Raw genomic sequence first — 27,716 nt, 5'->3', positions numbered from 1 at the left:
CCATAACTAACATATATGTGTGATACAAGCATTCTATGTCGCCTTTAAATGGAGGTGCATGCACACATGTACGGGGGCTTCCCCCTCTGTAGTATTTTTTTCTACTTAAGCTTTAGGAAACTGTAGAAAAATACAATAAATACAAAATAGAAATACTGGCTGAGATTGTATTTATTCTGATACTTTTCCATTGCATCAGCACACACCAGCAAAGCCATATTGCATTGCATACAGACAGCTGGATTTTTAAAAAGTAAATTCCAATTACTAATTTTCATGCTTTGATTCATAATCTTTGATGAGACAATTACAGTGCATCTAAGAAACATTTGAATGAGGCATATTATATTCAGGGTGCAGTGCTGCCTTGAAATAGCATGTAGGATATTGTGATTGTTCTGGAATTGTGATGGAAAATTTAATTAAATTAATTTTATGTATGAATTGGACATTCGTTAGAACGTGATGGGATGTTTGTTGTGGCTCTGAAAGTCCTGTAAATCTGACTAAATAACCTTGGTGAAGTTTATCTGCGCTCATGCGTCATACGGTCAAGGATATGTGTAGCTATCAACACCCATAGTGTGTCCCATATTTTAGATATAAACCATGCTAGCATACTTTGCTGGTGCCTAATCAGTGCTTTTGATTGAAGTTCTTACTCTTGATGCCAAACCCCTTCTTTGCCAGCGGACTCTCCGCTATTCACGTCTTTCAAACCATTGTGAAATGATAATCGTAAATGATACCCCCACTAACAATTTGTTTTCCAAAAAAAGCAATGCTTGAACTTTCTGTGAAAGTATTTCAGGAATTTTCTGCCAACTCTTCGTCTTTTTGCGACTGTTTATTCCCATGTCAGGGTAAAGAAGTCCAATTTGGGAAGGGATTTAGGTGAACTGTGAATGGAGCCAAGTCACGTCAACAGAAAAGTCTGTTAGAATAACATTGTGAGATGAAGCATGGAGTGTATGCACTTTCCTAAGGTCGTGGGAAGGCATTTATCAGAGCACACTGGTATCCTCACTCTGCAACTCAGGCTTCTGGCCTGGTTGGATCTCCTTCTAACCTCAGCTTCCTGGAAGCTTCCCACTGTGTTTCCAGTAGTTTTACAACCGTAACCATTGCATTGCTGCCATTTATTTTATTTGTCAGGCTACACCCATACTACACTGTTTTCATTTTAAAGTTTTGTGTATAATTCTGCTTTGGATATGCGTGATGAATTCTGCTGACGCTTTTGTTTGTTGCCCCTGCTGGACTTTTTATGGAGTTATTTTTAGTTTGGAATTGCTTGTCAAGTAATATTAGTATGAGCATGATTTTTGGGGAAAAAAAGACAGTAAAGTCGGTTTCTATACTGCAAGGGGGGGCTTGCAAAAAAGAGTTTTGGTCTAGACAGATCGTTCTCGCCTGAAAATGCTGTTTTAAATTAAAAACATAGCTGTATATAAGTATAGCCTCAGTAACACAGTCTTGGAACTTGAGCTGAACAAACACGGTGGTATTTTAACTATTTACTGGGTGCTGCTTTAAATCAAGCCACGTCTTTCTTTGGTTAACACGTCTCGATATGTCAGGAAGTAGTAAACCATCTTTTCTGCTTCCTTTTTCCTTTGTATATTGCAACTGTAATCACCCCCATTGTTTTAAGTAGACTGAATAATCAGACTACTCAGTTAACACCTGTGCTATTTTCTATTTTCTGTGTGCCTGTGTGGTTACAGTTGACTGAGAATTTGCCATGTCTGGCTATTCAATACATGACACTACTCTTGTCGTGGAACACACTTCAACCACAAAGCATCAGAATAAAGGAGAACGTTGTTGCAACAGTTGGCCCGTATACCATTAATAGAAATTCAAATGCTTAAATGTTTATTGCAAGCATAATTATCATTTCTGACATTTTATGGATCAAACAACTACTCAGTTAATCAAGAAAATTGTCAACAGCTTATGAAAAGAATCTTTAGTTGCAGCCCTCATCATGTCAACATTTAACCTCTTGCAGTAACCCAACACGTGATCTCATGACCTGGGTCTAACGAGAACTAGAGCAGGACATAATGATTCCAATGTATTGAACTGGAGCCACGCTGTAAGAAGGCCCAGAGTCGACGTGATTCAGCTGTGTATTTATTTTGTTTTATGATCAAATGTCCCTGAAATGTGTAGTATGTAAAATATGTTGAACAAATTCACTTTTCAGGGACTTTAATCTTCAAATCACCAGTGTTTTCGCCTCAGTTTTCACCCGTTTCTCTGCTGTTTGTCAAACGTCTCCGGCACAGGAAGCAGTAGAGAAAGCACTCTGAGATGGTAGCCAATAAGATGATAGTATGTAGAGACGTGTGTGTGTGTGTGTGTGTAGTCAGCGAGGCCAGTTTGAGGATTGGAGGATGCATCATGCATAATTTTAAGATCTCAGATTAACCGATGACAGGTTTTACATAGAGACAGGAAGTAACTGCTCTCTGACTCTATGCGGTTTCTTGAATGTAAGTCTGACTTGCATTGTGCACATTTTTCCTCAACCTATTAGAGGAAGTTCTTAAGTGAATGAACCTTTGTTTGTGTATAAATTATCTTTAAATGATTGTTTCATGTATGTTAAATTGTAGACAACTGAAACCTTTTTATCCAGATACAAAATTAACACCTGCCTTTTATTTGAGGTTATTTTTTTAATTTATTCAACCTTTATTTAACCAGGTTGGTCCCACTGAGATCAAAAGATCTCTTTTGCAAGGGAGCAGCATAATTACAAAGTTACATAAAACACTTGCACACAGATGACAAAATTTCACTTATGCTGCACAATCATTGAAATTACCTGATATGATATTCCATGTATATATGTAATAATTTCGTGCCTTTTAATGTGTTCTTTTACTGATTTGGCTGATCTGTCTTCTTGTCTCTTTGGTTATGTTCATGCCCCCTGGACCTGCTGCCTTCATCATCCTGACTGCAAATTAAATCTGCTCCAACTCAGCTGTAAGTGTTCTCTTCCTAATTCATATTAGCCTGCAGTGCCTCTGTATTGTACTGTTGAACACATCTCACAGTCTTACTCACTCAATGGAAGAAGAGTGTGACCTCAGTTTACTGATAGCGCTGAAGTTATTGGCCTCATTCAGATTTCTTTTTTGTAAAACTGGAATAAATTTTGCATTGGAATAATGTTTTAACACTGCCAGTATTTAGTTGGCTCCATAAAATTAGATATATTACATGTATGCCATGTCATAGATGAGCTGTCTGTGTGTTTGTGGTGGCACAAAAGTAGTAATCAGCCGTACTCTCACGCGCTTTCTGTAATCCAAGCTATCAAATAGTACGACATGCCACCTGTACTGTACTACGGTCGTGTTTCTTGTGAAACCTCTCACTCATGTTTCATTTTTGGATCACAGCAACAGAAGAACCTAGAGGGCTATGTGGGCTTTGCCAACCTCCCCAACCAAGTTTACAGAAAGTCTGTGAAGAGAGGTTTTGAGTTCACGCTCATGGTTGTAGGTAAGGAATTCTCTTTCTTTCTGCACGTTTGGTTGGTTGAGCTAACCACTGACCGCTGCTACTTTCCTGAATGTCCATGTATGAGTTTACTCTGTTCAACGGTCAGCTGAGTCTCGAGAGTCCTGATTAGACCGACGTCAGTGCGATATCTCATTCGTTAATACATCAATTTATCAGGTAAAATTGGAGGAATTCGGCCAGCAAGTAAGTGAGTATCTTCTTTTCTTCCTGTATCCAGATGTCACAGAGTGTTTGCAGTAAGTGAGGATGTGCCTCACATTGAAAATCTGGTTGTGCGCTGCATGTGTGGAAGAGCAACTGTGGGAAATATCTGGAGTTCATATGTGAAAACAGAAAAAAATGCAACATATGCCGTCATTTCCAACTTTTACTTTTGAGTGATCTTTTTTTTTTTTTTTTTTCTTACAAAAAAATGTTGCTGAGAATCACAGCATAGCACTTTGATCATGTCATATTGTGCTTATAAAATCTTTATTTTAGCCGAGCAGCAACTTGAAAATGACTGGGAAGTAATTGCTGGTTAATGGGCCGTGTTTCAGTCACTGTTTTATTCTTGTTCTGTTGTCAGACAACGGATACATGAAAGCATGTTAGTAAGAAGAACAGCTCAATTGTGAATTCCTGTTTTTATGAGCAGATGAAATCAGCTGACAGTAGACACATGATGCAGTGTCATGGCATCATCTTTACTGGGCTGAATTTGATTCAACATGTTTTCAATAATGTCATCGGTTACACATTGTGACATACCTCGTCTCTCCTCAGTCTGTGACAGTGAGCTGAGATTTTTCTGTTTTCACTCTGTTTGCTTATTTCTAGTGACAAGGTCTTGACTGAATGTTGATATGTTTACATCCACAAGTCTGCGTTTGTAATAGAATCTGTTTGTCTCCAGTGGCAGCCCATGCAAATCTCAACTTCCGCTTTGAAGCCTTGTCATTTGCGTTTTGGTCAGCACCATGTTGAGGTTTTGCAACCAGAAGTTCACCTGTAACCAGGCAGCTGTCAGATGATACTGTCAGTCATACTGTCAGTCTCACTGTTTTCTTCTAAATGGGAAACATAAATTACAAAATTGACATCAAGTTTCTATTGAAGCAGACCCTAAAACTAGCGACGGAGACCATAAACTCCACAGGAAAATGTCAACTGATGTTATAAATCAGATGAGATGGAGAAGCTCATTTTCACATTGACTTCCATTCAAACATACATCTAGGTTGTCCTCCGATAAGTATATGAAAGACAGTTTTTTTTTTTCCTCGAGCTTTTGTATTGAGTAGAGTTGGATGTAGAGAGTTGCGACTACATTGGCACTGCTTCCTCAGCAATACGTACTGAAATATTGATAAAATTGTGCCGTTGTAGATATTTATATTACATGTTGGTCATGGTCATTGCAATTATGCAGTTATGCCATCTTCACTGGAAAAACAAAAAAAGTACAAAAAACACCAGATGTGCTCTCAAGGCAGATGAAGTCAGCACTGTGGTTCACCGTGGTAAATATCACTTCCTTCATACCCTTTCCTGTCTTTCTGCCACATGTATTGTCAGACATTTACAGCCGTTCAGTACAGTGGAGTCCATTGGTTTAAACAGAAGACCCTGGTCTCTGGTAGTGAGGATTAAAGACGCTCTTCCTCTCCTCATAGCTCTCCACCACCTACCTCTATTCAGGCATTGTCATTATAGATTAGTATCAATATTAATATCAAGTACCAATCGTATCTATATAGATATAGATTCATCTTTAGTGGTTCCCCTGAAAATACTGTGGCTGAACATTTTAGCAGCTGGCTGAACAAACACTTGAGAGACAGATTTAGTCGAGGAGGATAAATTGCACATAAAACACAATTTGGGGGGAAAACCCATATTCAAAGCAAATGTTTCCAATTCAGCAGCGCAGACAGCCCAATACTGCTGCATTTGTGTGTGTGTGTGTGAGAGAGACTTATGTCTCTTGGATTGTGTGCTAGGGAGGAGGTTTCCTGTCATTCCATTAATGCAGCCAAAGTCAAAGAGCGAGTAGCTGATGTGAAGAGAGACACAGCCAGAGAGCCCTTCCGCTCTCTCTCTCTCTCTCTCTCTCTCTCTCTCTCTCTCCCTCTCTCCCTCTCTCTCCCTCTCTCTCTCTCTCTGCCGCATGCTGTCCAGGGATACCTGGACAGGAAGCAACGCTGAATGCTTTAATGATGTCACGTCCTGTCTGCTGAGTTGCTGTCTTCCTGCCCCTAGGGCCAAAGAGTCCGTCTCCCTGGCTGCCTCCTCCCCTCTGGCTGTGTTCATGTAGAAACGCCCTGGAGTTTCCCCCCCTCTCTTTGCACTCTCAGGAAAGAGGTCGTTATGTGGCAATTTTATGTGCAGCGTGTAATTAGAATTGCAGGCTAATTGGCAAAATCATATGGATGTCATCGGAGTGTCGGATTGTGTGTATACTTTTCCTTAATAGTTGTTGATGGGATTGATACAAAAAAACAAGATTTACATACTAGAGAGGTGGCGCATTGGTTCTGGAATTTATTGGCTATCATAGAAGTTATTAGGGTGTGACACATGCATATTTCCCATCGAATGTGTGTGTGTGTGGAAGTTTTTCAACTTGGGAACACATGAAGAGCGTTAGGGTGATTGGTCCACTGACACACAATTTAAAATTGTAGTGACTCAGACTAATCCGAAAGCAAAGACCATTGCTGCTTCCACCGGACTGGAAGTGTGATTAGAGCCCGTCGTCAGTTGATCGACAGCGTTTTGTCAGCTGCTTTGAACTTAAACATATGGTTTTAAGTATGGTTTTGAGTATTTCTTTTGACTGCGTCTTCTTTTACATATTTTCCACATGTTCACAAAAATGAATATTTATGTGAAAATGCCAGAATGATTCCCTGGTTTTAGATTTTCTTTTGTCGCAGCCCTTATCAAATTAAGAGGCCACAGATAATTTGAGAGCTGGATTCCTTGTGTGTGCTGTGGGCGAGTGAGGCGGGGGCAGCTATTGAAGGCGGACGAGTGAAAGTGGGCCAGAGCTATTTGTTGGTCAAAGTCAATATTTGGCAGTGATTTACACATTGGCAGGAACTGACCTCGATGTTGGCCACAGCAGCTGGAGCTCATTGTGTTTAGACTTGTTTGACAGAGAGTTGACTGCGCGCTCACTCCTGTATAAATAAGAAGGTCTTTCAGGAGGAAAATGGATGACTCTGCCAACAGATATCTGTCTAATGTTTTATGTTCATGCCTCAGACTTGTTAAACCTTTACTGCCTCCCGCCCCATTTAAAAGGAAAGTCCCATTCATGAATACAGAGGTGGATAGAAGATGACTGCCTAAAGTGATAGTTCAGGTTTTATGAAGTGTTGTTGTATGAGTTACTGACACACACTCACTCTATGTGCCTGCTCAAGTTTGCCATTTTATCTTGCTGTTTGACCACCTTTTCCCACAGGAAAACAGAGTTTGTAGCTTTGCAAACCGCCCACCTCCCACATCAAAGTCCATATAGAAAATCAACGTTTGTATATCACAGCACAACAAGAGTACGCATGATGTAAAAACACTGATTTTATGTATGGACTTTGGAGAGTGAGCTATTTACAAACTTCACATTTCCAGTTGTAAAAAAGGCTGTCTCAAAAGCGAGATTAAGTTGTGAACTGTTTCTAAAAATACCGTAGACCTCAGCAGGTGTAGATTTTATTAGGTGAGCTTTTTGTTACTAGCCAAAATTAGTTTTCCTTTTGTCCCTGGTAGTAGCCTGTCTGCGCAGTCAGGACCGACTACTCATACTAGCGCACCAGAAAAACCTGAACTATCCCTCTGTGGTAAAGTTCTTCATTTTTCATGTCACATTCAAATTAGTTGTCTATTGTCAATTGATTTAACCTAACAGGGCCTCCCTTCCTCACAATCACACTCTACTGCCTTCCCTTCTACCAGCCTTTTCCATACAGTGGGAAATGCCTTTGAATAAACCCTATGGTTTACACAGCTGCTGGAAATTTCCTTTAAAGGAAGTGAGTTGGCGGCAGAGCGAGCCGCGCAGCGAGCAGCCAGTGGGCCTTCGCTTGGCGGCCGAGCTCATTGAAAGAGGCCTCCTTTGGTGCTGCGACTGGGACGCCAGGGTGTAATGACACTGAATGGAGTCTTGTCTCGTTTTCTGACGTCAAGGTTTTGAGCGAAACCTCTTTTATGAGGGCAGAACTCAAGGGTTGGTGTTTTTGTCTGGATACCATGTGTCTTGGAAAACTGGAGTTTTCCAGTCCCGGAAATCCCATGGAGATAGTCCTAAAGCGTCAAACTTTTCTTGTTTGCTGACAATGGACTGCTGGATATCTGCAATATAGTGTATAAATAAATACTGGGATATATACGGTATATAACCATTTAGCCAAAATATACCGTGTATGGTTTTCGGCCAGCTCTGGTGCTAATGAGTATATCAATAAAGGGGCCGGAGAGAGAGTGAGCATCTTTCCACTTATTTAAGGATCTCATGAATGTTAATCTTATTAAAGATTGATTTTCACTTAAAAATATCCACAAAAAATACTAAGTTTTAGTGACATTTTAAGACTTCAAATGAGCCGATATGATACTCCGTATTGGTATCGTCCACTATCACAGGATTGGATATCGGGTAGCTAATCATGAATCCCGAGGCTAATTTTTCTCAAAGCACATTTTTAACACAAGTAATAAGATTTTGCAGCATTACATTACGTCTGGATTATTTTTGTGGTAATGTAAGTCGTTTGAACAGAAGGTTCTGTTTCCGTTTACAAATACAAAAACATTTGTTTCTTAAATAAATGTAAGCTGAAGTGGTTTCCAACTACTTTCAGACTTTTGAAACAGATTTTTATCATCATTGCAATAATATTGCACATAGATGTGAGCAAGACGAAATGCTGGTCAACAGTGCCTCAGAATTGTCCGATGATTGTTCGTAGTTGTCCTCTGTGTGTGTGTGTGATGACTGTGGTGCTTGTAGAAGCAGAGCACCTCTTTTCTCTGGGGCCACTATCTCAGTCCTGCTGTACTTCCTCTGGTTTCCTTAATTGAAGCTGGCATTTTTATCACATGCATTTCACATTTTAAGCTGAATCTCGCTCGTTTCTTCACAGACCAGTTGTAAAAAGCCAAAATGTGTCTAAAACTATAACATAAATGTGGCTCTACCCTCTTAGGAAAATATTTACGACTGAACGTGTGTGACTGAAGGATCCTTTTGTGTGATGAGTTCTTCTTTCAGCAGTGAGTGACTGGGATGTTGGCAGCTTTGGCCAGTTTTGGCCACCACTGCTGGCTACTTGTAAAGGTCAGAATCGGCCCGTTTGCAGCAGTGCCAGCCTGGCGTGTGACTGCTTTTTCTTTCACACTGAAGCCTTTGTTCAGCTGGTCCTTGGTTCGCCACAGCCAGGCCCTCTTTCGTGGATCATGCAGAGTATTTTCCTCTTGTATTGTTGTAACGGTGAGACAGCAGATTGTAACAACAAACTTGGCACTCTGTTTCCCACGTGAGTGTAGTAAGCATGGGCTTTAAAACACAAAAACGCATGCATGGTCTGGCCGGTTCGTTGGAAAATCTGTGGGTTTTTTTTTTTTATCATTAAACAGTACTAATTTATCAGATTGAGGAAATTTAACAAGCATCGACCATAGAAAAACCCATATTGGTCGACCTCTACTCACTACAGCACTGACTGTGACATGAAATAATGATGGCAGTTCTTGTGTCTGGGACATTTGTACATGCTCGGTGAAGATGTAATCAAAACTGCTGTACAGTTAGTGTTTAGCAGAGGCTGTGATCGGAGAGGGAAACTGTTATCGTATAGAGAGGGATAAGGTAACAAGGAACGAAGCCTCAGGCACGAAAAGATCCATCAGCAAAGTCATGTTATAGATCATTTAATCACAAGTGAGCTCTAACTCAGTCTGCCAATGTCTACATAAATGAAGGCCGAGGCTGTGCTTTTGATTTGTATGTTTTATTTTTTTTTCCTCTGTTTTTACACTAAGGCTTCATGATGGACCGTGGTGGTTTGAAATCTCACTTCCTCTTTGCTCTCAGTGATTCTTTGATTAGATTCCTGAAATGCAAACGGGAAAGAATTTGGGAGAATGTAACTTCCACCGTGTTTGCCTTTTTCTGTGTCTCCTGTAAATGCTTGCCTTTGAATGTTGAACATGTTAAGAATGTGTTGGTTAAAGAGTTGATAAACATCTGAATGTTGTGTCTCAGTCTGCATGAAATGCCTCTCTGTTGCTCACCCTGTCTTTGTCTTTCAGGGGAATCTGGCCTTGGGAAGTCGACACTGATCAACTCGCTCTTTCTGACAGACCTGTACTCCTCTGAATATCCAGGTCCTTCGCATAGAATAAAAAAAACTGTACAGGTACGTGGTGTACATTTGTTTTTATTTCCCTCCAGTAGGAGACCACGCCTGTCTTCTCTTCACGTGCTATTTCATTATTTACCTTCACAACCGCTTATTTTTGCAATCCCATAAAGACACAGAGTTGTGTGTGTGTGGGAGGGTGACAGGTTGACTTAACCCTGACTCTGGCCAGTTAAGGTGTCACGGCCTGAGGCTGCTACCACACAGGTGTGCCCAGACTCTTTTTCCTCTCGCTCTCTCTCTCTCTCTCTCTCTCTCTCTCTCATTACATTACAGCTCTGAGCCGAATAGTTGCTGCGTGAGATCTTGTTTTGTCAGGCTGCTCCTCCCAGCTGGTGCCACCCAGTGAAACTGGTTCATCGGTTTTAACAAAGGCTGGAGTTTGTTTGCTTAGGGGAAAATATGTAAGAATTTCAAATTAGGCAATGTAAATGGATCGTGTTAAAGGAATAGTTCAGATTTCTTGGATTGGTGCTTGTATGAGGTGCTGATACAGGGTGCGGACTTTCCTGTAATCACTGAAAAACATGGCTGCCAGCGAGGACACAAGAAATAAAAAGTGATTTTTAGCTTAACTCACGACCTTTTCTGTGACTCCGTGTCATGACGTCTGTCAGTCATTAGTGATGGGCGATAACTAGGGTTGCAAAGGGGCAGCAAATTCCCCGTAAATTTCCAGAAACCTTCCATTGGAACTTTAGTTTGAGAATTTTGGACATATTCCTAACTGGAAGCTTGCCATGGGAATTAAGGAGAATTAAAAGCATTTTCCCTCAAGCCTACAGTAGTGTGGCATTGATATTTTACTATATTTCAACAAATCAGATTGTTTTAGCCAAGATTGTGCTACAGTTTATTATTTACCAATTATATTTGAGTTCCCAACTGATAACATTGTTAATCTGCCCAAGTTTACATGATACAAATGACAAACTGAATGTATTAACTTTCTTTAAAATGATGATGATAATAATATAATGAGTGCATGAAAACATTTTTAATTTATTAAACTTTCATGCTGTTTTCTTCTTAAAGCTGCAGTCCATAACTTTGTGTGATTTTTGTTATGATTGTGCCTCCGTTTAGTCTTCAGGAACTTTTTGTGTTAGCTACAAAATAAATCAACATTAAAATCAATTTGACTACATGTACATCTAATGAAATGAGCAGCAGAAAATATGAATGACCCTCTACGATGACCTTGTCTGTGTTGTTGTAGACTGTTGCTGTTGTCTTCATTGTAGTGGCACGTTGATACCATGTTAATCTGCTCAGTTGTTTTTCAAAATTATAGTTATTGTTTTAATCCCAACATTCCTCTGAAGCAGGAGTGAGTGTGTGAATGAAAGGCGAGGCATGTCTATGCACCGACGGGACAAGACTGAGCTCAGTGCACATGGCAGTTTGCTGGCGAACGATCAAGTCCCTGTCCTCGTATGCTCCACAGCCTAACTGAGCCTTAGGAACAACGCAGCCTATCTTCTCTAAACACTTAACAGCCACTCTGTCACCCTGTCTGGTCATCTTCCTTCTCTCTTTCATAATAGACAGGATTCTGTTGCATACAGCATTCCCCCTGGGTGTCATCACATTCTTTGGCAAGACTATGGAAAAAAAAGTGGTCACAGTTATTTGAGATGTAATTAATGTCTGGCGTCTGAAGAGGGAAAAATAAGAGGAAGCGTAAACAGATTTTGTCTCAACGACAAGCTTGAGGAATCTCAGTATTACACACACAGTCTTAATCTCATTTAAACTTAAAAGAAGAGCTGAGGAGGTGTAATTGCAATGTTAACAGAGTGGAGTCAGCAGTGGGGTGAGGGCAGGTGGAGTTCCTCAGTGTGTTGTCAGGGATTAGAGGAGATTTAGAGCAAAGCAGAAGATCACAAGGAACAGGTGAAGGGAAGATGCTTGACTTGCAGCTGATCTACTGTACATTAAACCAAACCGAACACATGTAAGAGGGGGGAGGGAGAGAGAGAAGCCTGCTGCATCGCCCTCACACCAACAGTATCAACTTTCACTCTTCAAACGGTGTCTTCAGTTAAACTATGCAGCTGTAAGCTATGTTTTAGGAAAACTGACAAACCCTCATAGTCTGCGTCGTCATTGCAAATGAGATCAAAGACCCTGGACTTGCACAAATCAGTATTACTCTTGCTTGGCTGAATCAAACTTTGCAAGCTTTGATGTCTGTGTGATTGCTTCGTGTGCCAGTATGTGAATTGGTTTAAATTTTTAGGTGAAATGTGAAATGTTCTCTCTAAAACAGGATGCTGTCTGTCTTCTGGCTCTTTGAACAGCCTGGCAGCTGCACACTGACATCCCATGTTAAGGCTTTTTGTGTGAGCTCTTCCCTGCAATTCTTTTTGAAGATATTGGGACATTTAAGCCAATGGTCCTCAAACCTTTTTTAGAGATGACGAACCATTGCCTTTTTCATAATATAAATCATAACAAGAGCAAATGTGTGCATAATATAATACTTTGTTTCATGGGGTTGCTGATTCCTGGTGATGAATCTGGATTTTTTTGCTGACACTATGTGGGAGATTCACAATTTAGCATGAATTCATGGAGCCAACTTGACTTCTGTCGACAGTCCAGGCTGCTGCAGGTGGTGGTACAGTAATGGAGTTATAAAGGGCTTGAATCCCTTAGTGTTAACAAGCACCATTTTTTGTTTTTTTCTCTATATATTTACAGTGTATAATACAGAGCCAGTTGACAATTGAGAGGCGTCCTTGTCCTTCCAGCATTTTTGTTCTGTTTCCCATGAGCTCACCGTCTGAGGACAGCGTGTCTGGAATATAGTCATGTCTGTGACTTGACTCATCTTGTTGTGGAGTAGAGGAACAGAAACACTGCAGGATTCTGAGCCGTCTACTCAGCAGTCCCAGTATCTAAAACACTGTTCACATTACCAAATTATTAGTAGATGTCCAGTGTAATGATATTTAAAAGATTGCTCTTACTATACTAATTATCGGCCTAGTTAATGGTGGGTGGGATATTGGGGGTAAATGTTGTTCCCAGGAATTCAGTGCTGCAATCCTGTGTGATTGGATTGGGATTGTTGGGAGGCCAACAGCTGAAACAGCCATTAAAGGACAGCCAGTCAATGGCAACCAGGTATGTGATAGTGCAGACGAAGAGCTGGGTTACATACTAAATGTGTCTGCATGCGTTGTTGAGGGCCACACAGTGGCTGCCACTTTTGCCTCACAGCAAGGAGGTTGCTGGTTCGCATCTCTGTGGTGTTTGCATGTTCTCCCTGTGTGTGTTTCTTCCTGGTTCTCCAGTTTCCTCCCACATGTCCAAAAACATGCAAAAAAAAATAAAAATAAATTGTGAGTGAATGGTTCTTCGTCTCTATAAGCCTTTTGCCCTATGTCAGCTGGGATTGGCACCAGCAGCCCCGTGACCCTCAATGAGGATAAAGCATTAGACAATGGATAGAGATTGTTTTTGAAGTGAGGTAGAGTAGACTCCACTGTACCAAGAACCCATCAAGCTTGCTCTCAGTGAAAACACGGCTGCCAGTGGGAAATGAGGAAAAACTAGTGACAAATGACAAACCACCAGGCCTAAATTAAATGTGTCTGTCAGTTTGTGTGCTGTCTTGTGTTGAAGATAGTTGTGTGAGTGAAGAAGCGCCACTCTGTCACACCACCATACAGCCGCAAGTAAACAGTGAGTGTCTGCACTTCCAGCAAATCCCACAGTCACTGCAGTATTTCATGACCAAACTGGACGTTAATTCATTTCATAAAATGACACGGCTACATATTTCTCAACCATGAATGAGCTCTTACCGCACAAACAATCACAGCAGTCGTAAATTGCGTCTCAAGTAATTTCTTTAAACTGGTCAAATGTACTGTGTGTGTTCTTGTATTTCCCCATGGAGACTAAAACCTGGCCTTAATCAGACAGAACGTTATTTCTGAGGAGTTGGTCAGGGTGTCCAAATGAACGGGATTCAATGAAGGTCCAAAAGGACAACTGCACAAACCTGATTGTGTGTGTCTGTGAGAGTGAGACCTTGCTCAGTCTGTGAGATTGCTCTTATGACAGAATCGTCTGCTTCAGATCTGCCGATTAAATCAAATCCAATTGGATTAAATCGTCTGCCGATCATGAGTTCTGCCTCAGTGCTGTGTTAATCTAAGAATGGGGCTTTCAGGCCTTGTGTGGTCTGAGCTGGTTGTGACTCATTTATTTGTAGAGCCACAAACCAAACCCACTGTAAACGTCTGGTCTGTCTTTGTATTTTCATAAGGTCACGGAGCGTGTAGAGAAGTTGTCATCAGTGGTCATGCTTCTGATATTTTCTAAACTTTCGGTTTGGAGGCTTGAATCCTTCAATAATTTGTTTAGTTTCTTTATTAATTGTGTATTGTGTGAATTGTGCAATCACCAAAATGTCCTTTCAACAGATTTTACTTGAGCATGAACATGTCTCCCACACACACAGCTACAGGGAACTCTTACATTGCAACATAAATATGTATGCATGTGCAACTTCAGTGTCAGAGCTGGAGTTAGAGTTAGGGTTTCACAACTTTGGTTTCATTATTACCCTCATTATTAAAGTAAAATTTGCTTTACAAAATGTTTTTTTTCTTGACCGCTTCTCACAAGAGAGAAAAAGATTGAAAAAGAAGGCAAAATCAACATCAAGTGAGTCAATCCTAAAGAAAAACACAGAACCTAATATGCTGCTATTAATAAAGTTTAAAAAAAGCTGGAACTCTTGCCACACTGGAGCCAAATATGAGAGTGATTTGACTCGCAAATGCTGCACCGTCCTCGACCCTTAGTGCTGTGATGATACCACTTTGACTGTGACAAAAATGGAATTATAAGCCAAGATGGTGAGACTGGATTAAGGGGGCAAGCAGCAGGTACAGTGGCCAATGTACAGAGTTTAGGAGTAGAATTCGCAACCTCTCCAAATAAGATGATCTAGTCTCTTACTCGGGGAAGGAAGAGCAAACAGGGGCAGAGTGAATCATCCATCTTCTACCGCTTTATCCTTCAATGTGATTCACTACTTACAAAATCAATATTTAAGTCAGCTCACTGTCCACGTTTTGATCCTTGCAGGTGGAACAGTCAAAGGTTCTGGTGAAGGAGGGGGGCGTCCATCTCATGCTCACCATCGTCGACACCCCCGGCTTTGGAGACGCTGTTGACAACAGTAACTGGTGAGCACCGCCCTCTTGTCACAGTTTAATAATGCAAGTTGCTGCATCTTTTGTACCTGAAACTGATGCGAGTAACGTGTGTTCCACAGCTGGCAGCCGGTCATCGATCACATCGACAGTAAGTTTGAGGATTACCTCAACGCAGAGTCACGGGTCAACAGACGGCTGATGCCGGACAACAGAGTGCACTCCTGCCTCTACTTTATTGCCCCTTCTGGACATGGGTAGGTACTGCAGGATCCTGTTTTAATGTTTTTTTGTTGACTATTGTCTATTAAATGATGAGTGCACTGGGTCATTGTCTGGGTCAGACATCTGCAGCAGAATCTCTGGATGGTGCCTGGGTCGTGTTAGCAGGAGCTTCGCTTGCTATGTTCTTACAAAAGCTTACTTGTATATTATCTGGAAATAATACAAGGAAGCTGGCAGGAAAAGTTCTCGGGAACATCTGGAGCACCTTTTTCGGGGGAATTTGTGTTCTCGCATATAGTACTGCCCTTTCAGCCAGTCTCTGGAGAATGTCAAACTACAGTGCATTCAGAACGGGGCTTATGTTAAAGGGATCATGCAGCAAAAAACTCCTATTTTTAGATGTTTTCACGTACAAACTTTGAGAAAGACTGTGCTAGCAGGTATACACTGGCAACTGTAAGCATATGCACTTCATCTGCATCTTTGAGTCCTTAAATTGGAGGTTGGCAAAAGAGATTTGGTTGGCAAAAGAGGAGCAGAAAGGGAGAACTTTTATCTAATGCCATTTTTTTCTTGTTAGTTGTGCTAAGCAAACAATTACACAGCCCCACTGTTTATTAATGGTCACATTATAGAAGCACATGACGTCTGATACAGAGCTGGAACACTTCCCTGGACACACATTTTTCTTGTGGATGTCATCAAATGGCGTCTGGTACTTATGGGGTAGATAGGCATTGAAACTTGTTTTCACTGCTTCAGAGTGCTTCAGGGCCGTTATTAAGACGTGTGCTGCAGTCACTCTGTCATGAAGGCTGGGGTTACATAGCAGCCACACCAAGGATCACTCAGTAATTTTAGATGGTTTCTACCATAAGCTGTCTTCTGAAGAGGTTTCCCCCTTTACCACACTGTGAACTCACATGGTAAATAAGCAGCAGAGCTGTAAATCTTAGCGTGCGTGACAATGTAAACAACACGATTTTCGCATCCATTACACTGGAAAGTCATTGCATTTTAAAGTGCAATTAGTTTAAAGTTTGGCGTCTCTGTAATTTTAAGTAATTTCCATAGAAATAAATGAAAATGAATACTATTAGTGTCAAGTTTGAACAGAAACTAGTATATAATAAATATGACAAAGGTATTCCTCCAGACACCTTTTGATTTCAAGCACAAATAATGTTAATAAATAGAATGTCTTTATTGTCATTGTACAAGACAATCGAAATCTAACGAGTGGGAAAATCGGGAAGAAAAAGACACCCAGGTTTGCACAGATGTTGCATTGAATTTAATTCATTTGGACAGCCTGACCAAAGCATTATGCTTAATCATAACTAGCTAATGCCTAACCCTAAACTTAACCAGTTACACAGAAAGGAGGTTCTGCCTCATTAGGACCAGGTTTGGTACTATAAAGTCAGGAAAAAAAGGTTCTAAAAGAGTTAACAAATACAATAGCACACACTCAGTTTGGCTTGGTTGTGTTGGCAGTGGCACACTATGCCACACCGAGCTGCCGACAACAAAAGATGCTATTGCAGTCGACAGCTGTTGGGCTTGTTTGGCTGACAGTGAGTGATTGTGCAGAATCTGACCACAGCCTTGTTGGTTCATCTGGCAAATAAAAAAACACCACATGTTTCCATTCATTTGCAGCATCTGCATCTGGTGCTGTGTTGGTGTGTGTGTTAAATTAGACTATCATTGACACCTTAACAACTTTCTCTCTTTTTAAATTAAACCTTTATTGTTTGTTTGAAGGTGCTCTATGAATGAAATTGTTATTAACAGTTTGTAATTGCAACTAGTGTTTGATAAGAGGCAAAGCTCAGTAGGTTCTCGACCTCCAAACACAGTCGAATGTGTTTTCAGTCGCTTGCGTCAGTGCAGCCTTTGGAGAACATCATTAAATCATGACAGAAATCCTGTGCATACATTTAAATAATGAGAAAATAAAACGATTCATCACTTCGGTGTTTCACGTGATTTACTGTCAGACAATGAATAACAGAAAATATTTTCCGCTCAGCGCTCCGTATGATAAATGCACCCTACATCGAAGCGTCACTTGCGTGTGTTGGGACGTCAGCTGTTTCTCACTATTCCCCCTCAGTTCTGCCACGTACTGTTTTTATCTTTGTCCTTTCAGTATTTATGTATGTGAGAGGAGCAGTTCTGGAGTGGATGTTGGCCTCCTGACACCCTCCCAACCCAAACATTTGTCCATGGCTCTGATTTCACACGTGGAGCCAATGGTGGTTGATATTACAGTCATTAATATCGGCCAAGAACAACCCTCTCATGCTCTCTTGAAACCAGACATGCATATAGTGCATGACCAACCACAGACACTTTTCAATTAACCCTTTAAATGTCAATATAATATCTAATCGACTGTTTGCAGTTGGAGGACGATTGCAAGGAAAACAAAGAACTCAACGTGAGAAATGGGTTTGCACCATAAAATTAAGCCGAAATGCAAAACATGTATCATATTGTAAAAAGTCTTCACTCGAACCAGACGACATTAAAGAGCTTCAATAGTGGAAGAGTTGGAACATTCCGACTTGGAGTGTTTTTGATTATCTCTGCAGTCACTGAAATGAATCCTCCTTGTTAGGATGTGATTTATGTTTGTTGAGGTTCTGTGTGTCATTTGGAATTCAAATCTTCCTGTTCACTGCATTGTTCTTACTTCTGTTAAGGCGAAAATAGCTGGATTGTTTTGCTTGTCAAAATGTCAATAGTTTGTTTTTATCATCTTCTTTATACCCAAAACTTTACATTTTGCTCCTACAGTTGGAGCAAAATCTGTCGATTATTTTCTGGATTAATCGAGTAATCGTTTGGTCCATAAAATGTCAGAAAACGTTAAAAAATCAGATCAGTGTTTGTCAAACCTGGAAATGATGATGATCTCAAATGTCTTGTTTTGTCCACAAACCAAAATGATTCAGTTTTAATGATCTCTTTGTTATATGGAGTAAAGAAATAAAGAAACTATTCACTTTTAAGAAGCTAAAACAGTCAGAAGTCCTGTTTTAATCATGAAAAAAGCTTCAAACCGATTAATCGATTAATTTAGTAATCGTTAAATCAATTAATCGAGTAATTGCTTCAGCTCTATGTGTATACAGTCCTAGTGATTTAGTTTGAAGTGCCACAAGTGGGAGCTTGCATCTTTATTTAAAATTCTTGATTTTCACTTCAGTATGTTCACTAAAAAACATGTATCCTACATGTAATGCAAATGTAGCATCGCTGTTGCATCAGCCTCCACATTCAAACCTCATTTACACAGTGAACTGCATCCTTTAGTCTCCCACATGTTTGAATCTGTATGTGTAAATGTTCTTAACAGCAGGAAGACTCACTAACTAACTGAAACTGTTCCTTCCTCAGACTGAAGCCCCTCGATATTGAATTCATGAAACGGTTACACGAAAAAGTAAACATCATCCCTCTAATCGCCAAAGCCGACACAATGACCCCAGAGGAGTGTCAACAGTTCAAGAAACAGGTCTGTGTGAATTTTTCAATGTTATTCTTTACTGTTTCTGTGTCCACATGATTAAATGACAGGGTTTTATCGTGTTGGCTCTATAGCAGATAATCCCGCCTGTTGTACCAACACTTGTGTTCCATCTTTCCTGTGCTATGTGGCCTAATTGCAGTGTATAATTTTAAGTTTTCTCATTGAATTAGGACTGCAACTAACCCATTATTTAATCTGTTGATTATTAATTAATTCAGTACTTGATTGGTCTGTAAAATATCAGAAAATGTTCTTTACCAAACCTGGAAATGATGATGATGATCTCAAATGTCTTGTTTTTGTCAGTTTTAATGACTTCTTTGTTATGTGGAGCAAACAAACCAGAAAATATTCACATGTAAGATGCTGAAAAATACAGAAAGCTTGTTTAAATTATTGAAAAAACACTCAAACCGTTTACCGAAACAGTTGACGGTTAATTTTATGAATCAATTAATAATCTTGCAGCCCTACTTTGATCATTTCTGATGACGTCAATGAAGAATTTATGTTTGTCTGTCTTCTATCAGTTGTCACGATTTTAGATGAGTGACGTTGTATGATTTCACTCCGACACAGTCTTTTTTTTTTTACCACTTTTTGATCAGCTATGCTGTTATTAACACAGGTTAGCCACGTAATATATGTGTCTTTTAGAGAGAGAAACATTTTCTGCAGCCTGACATAACAACAGAGTCAAACATACGGCTTTTTCAAGTTGCAGCTTCTTTGGTTTATTAGGCTCACATCACTTATGCGCCGTTAATGTACAGTCATTAAAATTTAAACTGGAAAATGGCTCTTGTTAATGAAGTCATTCGGCTAATGGCTAAGGAAAAAGCACAACATTTGCAAACCTATACTTTACACATGCATCACTGGATGAACACGCTTTACTGCTTGCGTGTGTGCTTTAACCGCCAGTGCAACTACTGATGTTTACACACCTGTTTATTCCACATGCAGCTCACTTCACTACCCATTATCACTCATGAGAGGATTTTCCATTTCACCCTGTCTCTTACCCTCTGTTTCCTCTGTGCTGTGCTGTGTATTTGTGTGTAGATCATGAAAGAAATCCAAGAGCACAAAATCAAAATCTACGAGTTCCCAGACACAGATGACGAGGAGGAGATGAGGCTGGTCAAAAAAATTAAGGTGTGTTCTTTTCCTCACACACATTCTGTAATCTAGTGTCATGTCATTTATATCGTGGAAGCGCGGGAACCAAAGTGTCTATTTTTAGCCATTATGTGCGAGTTACACAACATCTGTATCATGTGTCATAACATGTGTCGCCTCCCTCCTCTCTGCAGGATCGTTTACCGTTGGCCGTCGTTGGCAGTAACACCATCATCGAGGTCAATGGAAAGCGAATGCGTGGGAGGCAGTACCCATGGGGTGTGGCTGAAGGTGAGAGACTGAAGGTCAACTTAAACTCATCAATTAAGTGGATTCACACACACACACACACACACGCACTGGTTTCTACAGTTGAATTGGATTATTGAACAGTGCCATGTGCTCTTGTTTTGGCTCTCACATCAATATAGAGTTGACACACTTGTGCACACACAGTCATAAGGGATGGCTCGATATCACTTATTCGTGTCTGATACCGACATAACCATTTAGAAGATGCTGTTGCTGATTTTTATTTACCTTTTTTTACAGTCTGTGGATAGTGAAGCATGGGCTGTATCACCTTCTATAACAGTGGAGTGTTGTACCAAATAATTTAATGGTTAGCTTTCTTATTTTTTTAATGCTTTATTTTCCATTTTGAGATAATACGATACATTTTTTGCCACGGGGGAAATGTCTTGGCCCTTAAAACCTCCTGTCAGAGATATCAGCTGTTTGGCTCACTTTCATCCAACCTACTGTCTGTAGCATTCATTCGTCAGTCAAAAGTCGAACCTAACAAGTGGAGAAGACTTGCCACTTTTCTGGCTCCTTGACTGGATCCTGGAAAGGTTTCTCCTACGTCAACTGTCTCACTCTCCACATCAGTGACATCTGTCAGAATACAGAGCTCTTTTCTGAAGAGTACCGACACCTTGTTGGCATTTTTTTTTTTATACATGTTCAGTGAAAACATTACAGCTTGAGGGGACACAAGGAGAAACAGATGTTAGCCACTTCACCAGGTTCACTCATTAAAGTATACAATAGTTTTTAGAGTATGTTCCCTGCTTTATCAAACTGTAAGACAGCTTTTTCCACCTGGAAACTAGGTTGTAAACCTCTCCATCTATCCATAGAGAGAATCAACAATTTTACTTATGGCTGCTGTGAAATCCTTAGGTCAGTTTCACCTCATAAGTGACACAAACTTATCAAACGAGACAGCAGCAGACCAGCATACAACAGCTCTTGTATCCTCGGGAGTTAGAAATGATTAGTTTCTATTAAACTACCTGTTCTGATTTGAAACTGCAGTCCGCTGTGGTTGTATGTGTGAAAATGTGTTGAGGTAAAGACTGCAGCTTTAATTATCTACCGTTTCTTTATAGCCTTGCATCTTGCAGATGCTTCGCCTTTATTTTTGCACACATGTATACCAGTGGCTTAAAGGTGTTTGTGGTGCTATGGTGTTTTAAAGAGCAGGCCTGCATGATTAAACTCTCCAACAGAACAGCTTCACAAATGTTTTATGGTTTTGAAAAATGCTCACGTTGCTGTACCATGGTCCATGATACATAATGTATGCGTTTGTGAGAAGAACTGTTTGAGCACCAGACAACTGTGGGATTACTCCTTGGAGTGTCTTTAACATCTGTCAGTTTGAATGTGCTGCTTTTAAGATGTAACCCTGTGTGAAGAAAGCACAAGAAATTCTGATAGTACCAAAAAAATAGAAAGAAAAAAAAAGAATAGTGACGCATCAAGCCATGAGATTTTTTCTCCTCAGCACAGGATATGAGAGTCGTGTTTGACCTGAAACAGGAAGCTGCTGTCACATTGTGGCATGGTTTGAATCATTATGTGACATTCTGCTGCAGTGGGACTGTGGCCTGACAGGAGGTGTTGCTCAGACGATTTAGAGGCAGTGAAAATAAAACATTCAAGATCATATATAGTTCTGTTTTTGTCGTCTTGAGCAGTTGAATATTGTGTGACTGGTTTGCTGGTTCACCAGTGTTTGATGTGTTTGTTTGCAGAGCAAGTTTTTCAAATACCAAAAATGTTGGTGTTTTTTTTTGCCTCCATGTCAACATAAATATAGAGAGAGAGGATGGGAGAGAAACTGAAAGAGAGGGAGAGAGGGCAAGGTTCCTGAGAAGCTATGCAAAGTCTGCACCGCAGGGAAATCTCTGAGGGGTGGACAGGAAAAAGCAGCATGTGATGCCACCTGCTGGTGATTTTGGGTGCACACAGCCTTTCCACATCTCTAGTCAAGTCTAGTCAAGTTAGATTAGTCTTAAATTGTTAAATAATTCATATCCTTTCAGAAACATTGGAAATAAATGTTTTTAGCATGTTAGGAAATGCCACAAAGGTGCAAGGTGATAAATAAAAGACCATAATTTGACAATGGTCAATTGTAATGTACGGTATACACCATCCTACAGCTGATGCACACTAAGCAGCCACATGTTACGTTTTCCTTGGACATGTTCGAGCTCTGCAGTAATTATTTCAAGTCCTGTCTTATGTCTGTCTGTCTGTCTCTGTCTGTCCATCTATTCACTCCATTGTTGTCTCTTTTCACAGTGGAGAACGGAGAGCACTGTGATTTTACAATCCTCCGGAATATGCTCATCAGGTGAGAAACAACACAACATAAATGATAAAGAAGCAAACAATCAATGAATAACATTGATTATTAGGGTTTATTTCTTTATTCATAGTAAAGGTAATATATTTGGTTTTGCTGTCTGTCCTATATGTCCTTTTTTTTAAGTGTGGTTATATGAGGTACAGACACTGTGCATGAGGGAACACAAGGAAAAAAAACATTTTTAGCCACTTCAGAAAAGGCTTGTCTAATAAAATCTACACCATTGTTAATTACTGGTACCTTAAGAACATAATTGCTATGTTTACGTCAACAGTAGACAGCAGAAACTGAAGTTGTATCACGGTGTAAACCACCACGCACCAAAGTCCAAAGAGAAAATCAGCGATTTATACATCACAACTTAAAGGCTTCGTTGATCCACTGATGCCGCCATCAGTAGGGTCAAATCGTCGTTTTGTGATTTTGTTTTGGGAAGTCCATTGTTCACATGGACTAAGTGACACAATAGAGCCTAATGAGGGAAGCAGCAGACCAGCACCTCCTGTGTCCTATGAGCTAAAAACGCTCTTTTTCTTCGTTTGGTGTGAGAGTGAACAGTGTACAAACGACAAATTTTGAGTGGTAAAATTCTGTCTAATAGCGAGATAAAGAGACGTACGTATTCATAAGACATAAGACAACATTCTTTATTTTCTTGTGTCTTTACTGGCAGTTCACCTAAATACAAATGCAGATAACGTTTCCACTCAGAGGAATGATTGTCGCTTAATTTTCATTAAACCATTATAGTATTTTAATTAAGGTAAACCTTCAAGCAGAAAAAAAATCAAACACACAAAAGTTTGCTCAGTCTCACCTGAGATCAAATATGTACTTTTGCCATTATTCCTGTGGTTTTTCCAGGACCCACATGCAGGACCTGAAGGATGTGACAAACAACGTTCACTATGAAAACTACCGCAGCAAGAAACTGGCTGCAGTCACCTACAACGGTGTGGACAACAATAAGAACAAGGGACAGCTCACCAAGTAAGTGGATCAGTGCACTGTGTGCACACGGTACTGTTGTGTTCATGTGTACATTTGTGGTGAACTGATGGCACAGTGTTGTTGATCCAGCGGGATCCTGGTTTAATCAGGACCGTCTGAGCTCTTCGTTGACGTGTGTTATCCGTGGAGGAACCTGCAGTCCAGAGGGCAAAGGTCACAGCAAGTGGCCTACATGTTGAAACTGGCCAAGCTGTCACTAAATCAGCTCAAATCTTTAAACCCAAACACACCACACACCACTAACAACTACCTCCACACCCTACACACACACACAGACACATACAAACTAACTGGCCACTCGTATCACTTGTGCCTAATCTGACTGCACTAATTCAACAACCGTCTGACTCCTAATCCACCGGCTGCAGCGTTCAGTAATCACCAGCTAATGCATGATTCATAACAGCATGTTAAGTGTCTGTGCATTTGTTTGTTTTTAGACCTGAGACGGATGATGGCATGTAAGTTCAATTCACTTCTACGTAACTCCTCTCCAAACCGTGTGTCTCCACTCTTCTCTCCGGCCATTTTCTTGTTTTCTCCTTTAAACCTGCAACACAATGCATTTATTGTTTCACAAAAAGTGATTCTGTTTGGTAGCACTCAATCATTTCGGTAAAATGTGTTTATTGTGATTTTTTTTGTCTTCTTGTGATTGGGATTAGAGTTTTTATATTTTATATAATATATTATATAATATATCAATCAATTTACTTTGATATAGATTCAAACCAAGATCGAGACGTAACCAGGATGAGATAAGGATGAGAACTTAGTGAATTGTTTAAGACATTTAGGCATCACATTTGATACGTTGTATAAGTTTGCTTGGCTACATGCTTTGCTTATTATGACACATATTACTAGTTTTAATCACTGCAGGAGAACTCATTATGAAGCTGCTGTGCAACTAACTGCTAAATACTACATTTACTACTACATAACTACTCTCTAATTAAAGCTCATGTCAGTTGTGTCCCATTTTGGCTAACGTCCTGTCTGCTGCCACTGTTAACCTGCCCCTACATCACCTCATGAACATGTTTGCTGAGGGTCAGGGCTGTTATGCCGTGTTTCCATCATGGTACAATTTGGTTTTGGTACAGTACGGTACGGTTTGAAACAATAAAGCCTTCGGTTAGGCGAACAACGACAACAAACAGCAATGGAGGCCGTCCAGCAGCTTGTTCCACCCGTACCGTACCATACCATTATTCTGGTACCCTAAGGGCTGCTTGTTTTGGTACTTTTCTTAATGTAAATGCAAAAAAACATTAAACACCGAACCGTTCCACCCCGTGGAAACACGGCTAGACAAACCTCACAAACAGAGAGTACTGCCTAGTTGTGGAGTTGTGGCTCCTTATTAGGCGTTTTTCCTGCTAGATGTACTCGGCACTTTCTTTTCACTACTCTCGACGGACAGAAACGGAAACATTTGGAAACGATGGTGCAGTCACTTCCTGGCTGGTTGCTATCAGCTTTTGGCTGTGAATGAACAGCTCAGATAAAAGAGGAGCGAAAATAGAGTTATTAATAGATCAGATTAAAGGGTTGAAGATGTCCAGAATGGTTGCTGCTGCTCGTGCAGGTAAGAAGACACTGGTGTCAGAGTTTGGGTTTGTTTAGCTTCCTTTGATATCTGTTCTCCTTGTCACTTTTGAGATCAAACCCTCGCTGGAAGCTGTCAGTGACGGACTGTTTCCAGGGAAGGTTTTAAAGCTGGACCTTTCCTCACTCCCTGCTCCTGCTTCTTCTATCTTTCATTGCCCTACAGTCAGAAAGATCTACTTTGGGTGGTCACATACCGAGTGTGTGGCTACACCACGTCCCTGCTACTGCGCATTTGAGTGCATGACCTTGGTTTGTGTCCTCAGGAGTCCTCTGGCTCAGATGGAGGAGGAGCGACGGGACCACGTGACCAAGATGAAGAAGATGGAACAGGAAATGGAGCAAGTGTTTGAGATGAAGGTCAAAGAGAAGCTCCAGAAGCTCAAAGACTCAGAGGTTGAGGTAAAGTAACGCCAAGCACTGTTATGTGTGACAGTGAATCTGAATGAATGAATTCTGTAGGAAACACTGTAGGTATGTCCTGCGTTGCTCTTGTTCACCTTGTTCTTCTCCTATGGCCCTGCAGCTCCAGAGACGCCACGAGCAAATGAAAAAGAACCTGGAGGCTCAGCACAAGGAACTGGAAGAGAAACGCCGCCAACACGAGGAGGAGAAGTCCGGCTGGGAGGCTCAGCAGAGGATTCTGGAGCAGCAGAAGCTAGAGGCCTTCAGGTAAACGCACACCGCCGCCACCACCACACGTGACCGTCAATTAGGCCTCATGTCAGAAGATTTGAAGTTCTCAAATTATTTTGGTTTGTCGACAGAAGATAAGAGATGATAAACCAATAGGTATTCACATTTAAGAAGCAGAAGAATCTGAGAAGTTGTTTTTACTATTTTAAAAAACACTCCTCAACCAGTTCACCTATTTATCAAAATAGCTGATGCTTAATTAAATAATCGATAAATCCAGGTACACAGGATCCATATTAAACGTCTATGCAGCACAAAAAACCCTCTCCACATTCAACACATTCAATCACAATATTGAGGAAAAGTAATATTAAGACTAACAGTTAAGCAAATAGTGAACAAACATTACATTTCCAAATATTAATCAACAGCAATAAATTAAAATATATGTATGAAATCAAACGATACATCAAAATGATAAAAATAGATATATTTCTTTAAATGCTGAAAACTTGACAGCGTTTAAGATGAAAATTCTCCCTCTTGTTTTTGTTTGCAGGACCTTGGAAAAGAACAAAAAGAAGAAGATATTTTAATAACTCTGGATGACGCACCTGATGTTACAGTGTCATGTTTTTTTGTTATTGTTTTTGTTTTGGCCTGCGCTCGATTGTCAGAACATCTGCCAATCAAACTCCATGAATTACAGAATACAGTTTGACCATATTACTGTGTAATAATCAAGTGAAAGCCAGGGGGCAGTATTGTCTGGACTAACTGTTATTCTTCTACTGTCCTGTTGTTTGGGTCAGGGCTTTATATTATAAACACGTACATTCACATACAAGAAAGGAAAAAAAAACTAGTTTAAGAAAGTGTTTTTATCCTCTTTTTTTTGTGCTGTAACCTTTTTAATGCCAAATAAAAACCAAAGAGGTCAGGCAGCAGCAGCAGCTCACTGTTTATATATATACACGTGTATGTACATATACATGCATATGTATGTATGTATAGGTATGTTATGCACCTCCATCACCTGTAATATAAATCCAGTAACCGTGTTTATCTTCAGTCCTCTGTAACATTTTCCTTACTTTTTATCCGTGTGTTGTTTCCCTTTCTATAGAAATCATGTGTTCATTTTGCTTCCACTATCGTAGCCAGTGTTTTTCCCTCCCTGACTTTACTCGTGCCGAGTGTAAACGAACGTCTGCACTTCGTCTTCAGCGTTTTTCCCAGACAGAGAGGACGCAGCAGATTGTTTTCCGGTAAGTCTTTTGTTAGATATACGGGAGGGTGGACGGACGGGAATGCTGAAGCTTAAAGAGGTGTCACCTCAGTAAAACTGTACCTTCCTTTTATATCACATTTAGCAGCGTTTCTGTACTGCATCTGTCTTTTTTTTTTTTTTGTAATGTCCCAGTTTTCTGTTCTTATTGTACAAAGTCACATAATAAAATTGTGATGGGGAAAAAACTTTTGGTAAAGTATAAAGTTGTAAGACGAGTTAATGATATGATTAAATTCCAGTGTGTAACAGTTTGGAGGGTTTGTTGGCAGACGCTGAATATACGACCAATAAATATCTTTTTATAAATATATAGTTGCTTCAAAAATAAAAATCTTTTTGATTATATAGCCGAATGCTGTGTTCACACCGAATGCAAGTGGCGTTGTCTAATGCACCACGGGATCATTTTGTAAATTTCGTGACGTGATCGCAAGTCCATCCATCCATTATCTACCGCTTTATCCTCCACCAGAGGGTCGCTGTGCCAATC

The 27,716-nt window shown here is 40.3% G+C and overlaps 1 protein-coding gene across 2 annotated transcripts; it reads left to right on the top strand.

The window, feature by feature from the left end:
* Positions 1-3,419: 3,419 nt before the first annotated feature.
* LOC131447348 (septin-7) lies at positions 3,420-27,536 on the top strand. 2 transcript variants are annotated; one of them, XM_058619085.1, is made up of 13 exons: positions 3,420-3,522; positions 9,841-9,947; positions 15,060-15,160; positions 15,250-15,384; positions 18,761-18,878; positions 19,959-20,051; positions 20,210-20,306; positions 22,611-22,662; positions 23,542-23,667; positions 24,129-24,149; positions 25,566-25,701; positions 25,826-25,971; positions 26,495-27,536. In XM_058619085.1, exons 1-13 carry the CDS (start codon positions 3,513-3,515, stop codon positions 26,529-26,531), a joined length of 1,179 nt encoding a protein of 392 aa, XP_058475068.1. In that variant the 5' UTR covers positions 3,420-3,512; the 3' UTR covers positions 26,532-27,536. The 2 variants fall into 2 exon arrangements, with proteins under 2 accessions (XP_058475068.1, XP_058475069.1); XM_058619086.1 differs by lacking the exon at positions 24,129-24,149.
* Positions 27,537-27,716: the final 180 nt, after the last annotated feature.

Source organism: Solea solea, chromosome 20, assembly GCF_958295425.1.
Source record: "Solea solea chromosome 20, fSolSol10.1, whole genome shotgun sequence".
Lineage (NCBI taxonomy): Eukaryota > Metazoa > Chordata > Actinopteri > Pleuronectiformes > Soleidae > Solea > Solea solea.
This window is presented reverse-complemented; position numbering and strand designations above follow the sequence as displayed.

Excerpts from the sequence above, each read along its gene's own strand:
- LOC131447348 (XM_058619085.1), top strand. Across the intron at positions 20,307-22,610 it reads CCCATGGGGTGTGGCTGAAG|TGGAGAACGGAGAGCACTGT; the intron begins GTGAGAGACTGA and ends CTCTTTTCACAG. Across the intron at positions 22,663-23,541 it reads CTCCGGAATATGCTCATCAG|GACCCACATGCAGGACCTGA; the intron begins GTGAGAAACAAC and ends TGGTTTTTCCAG.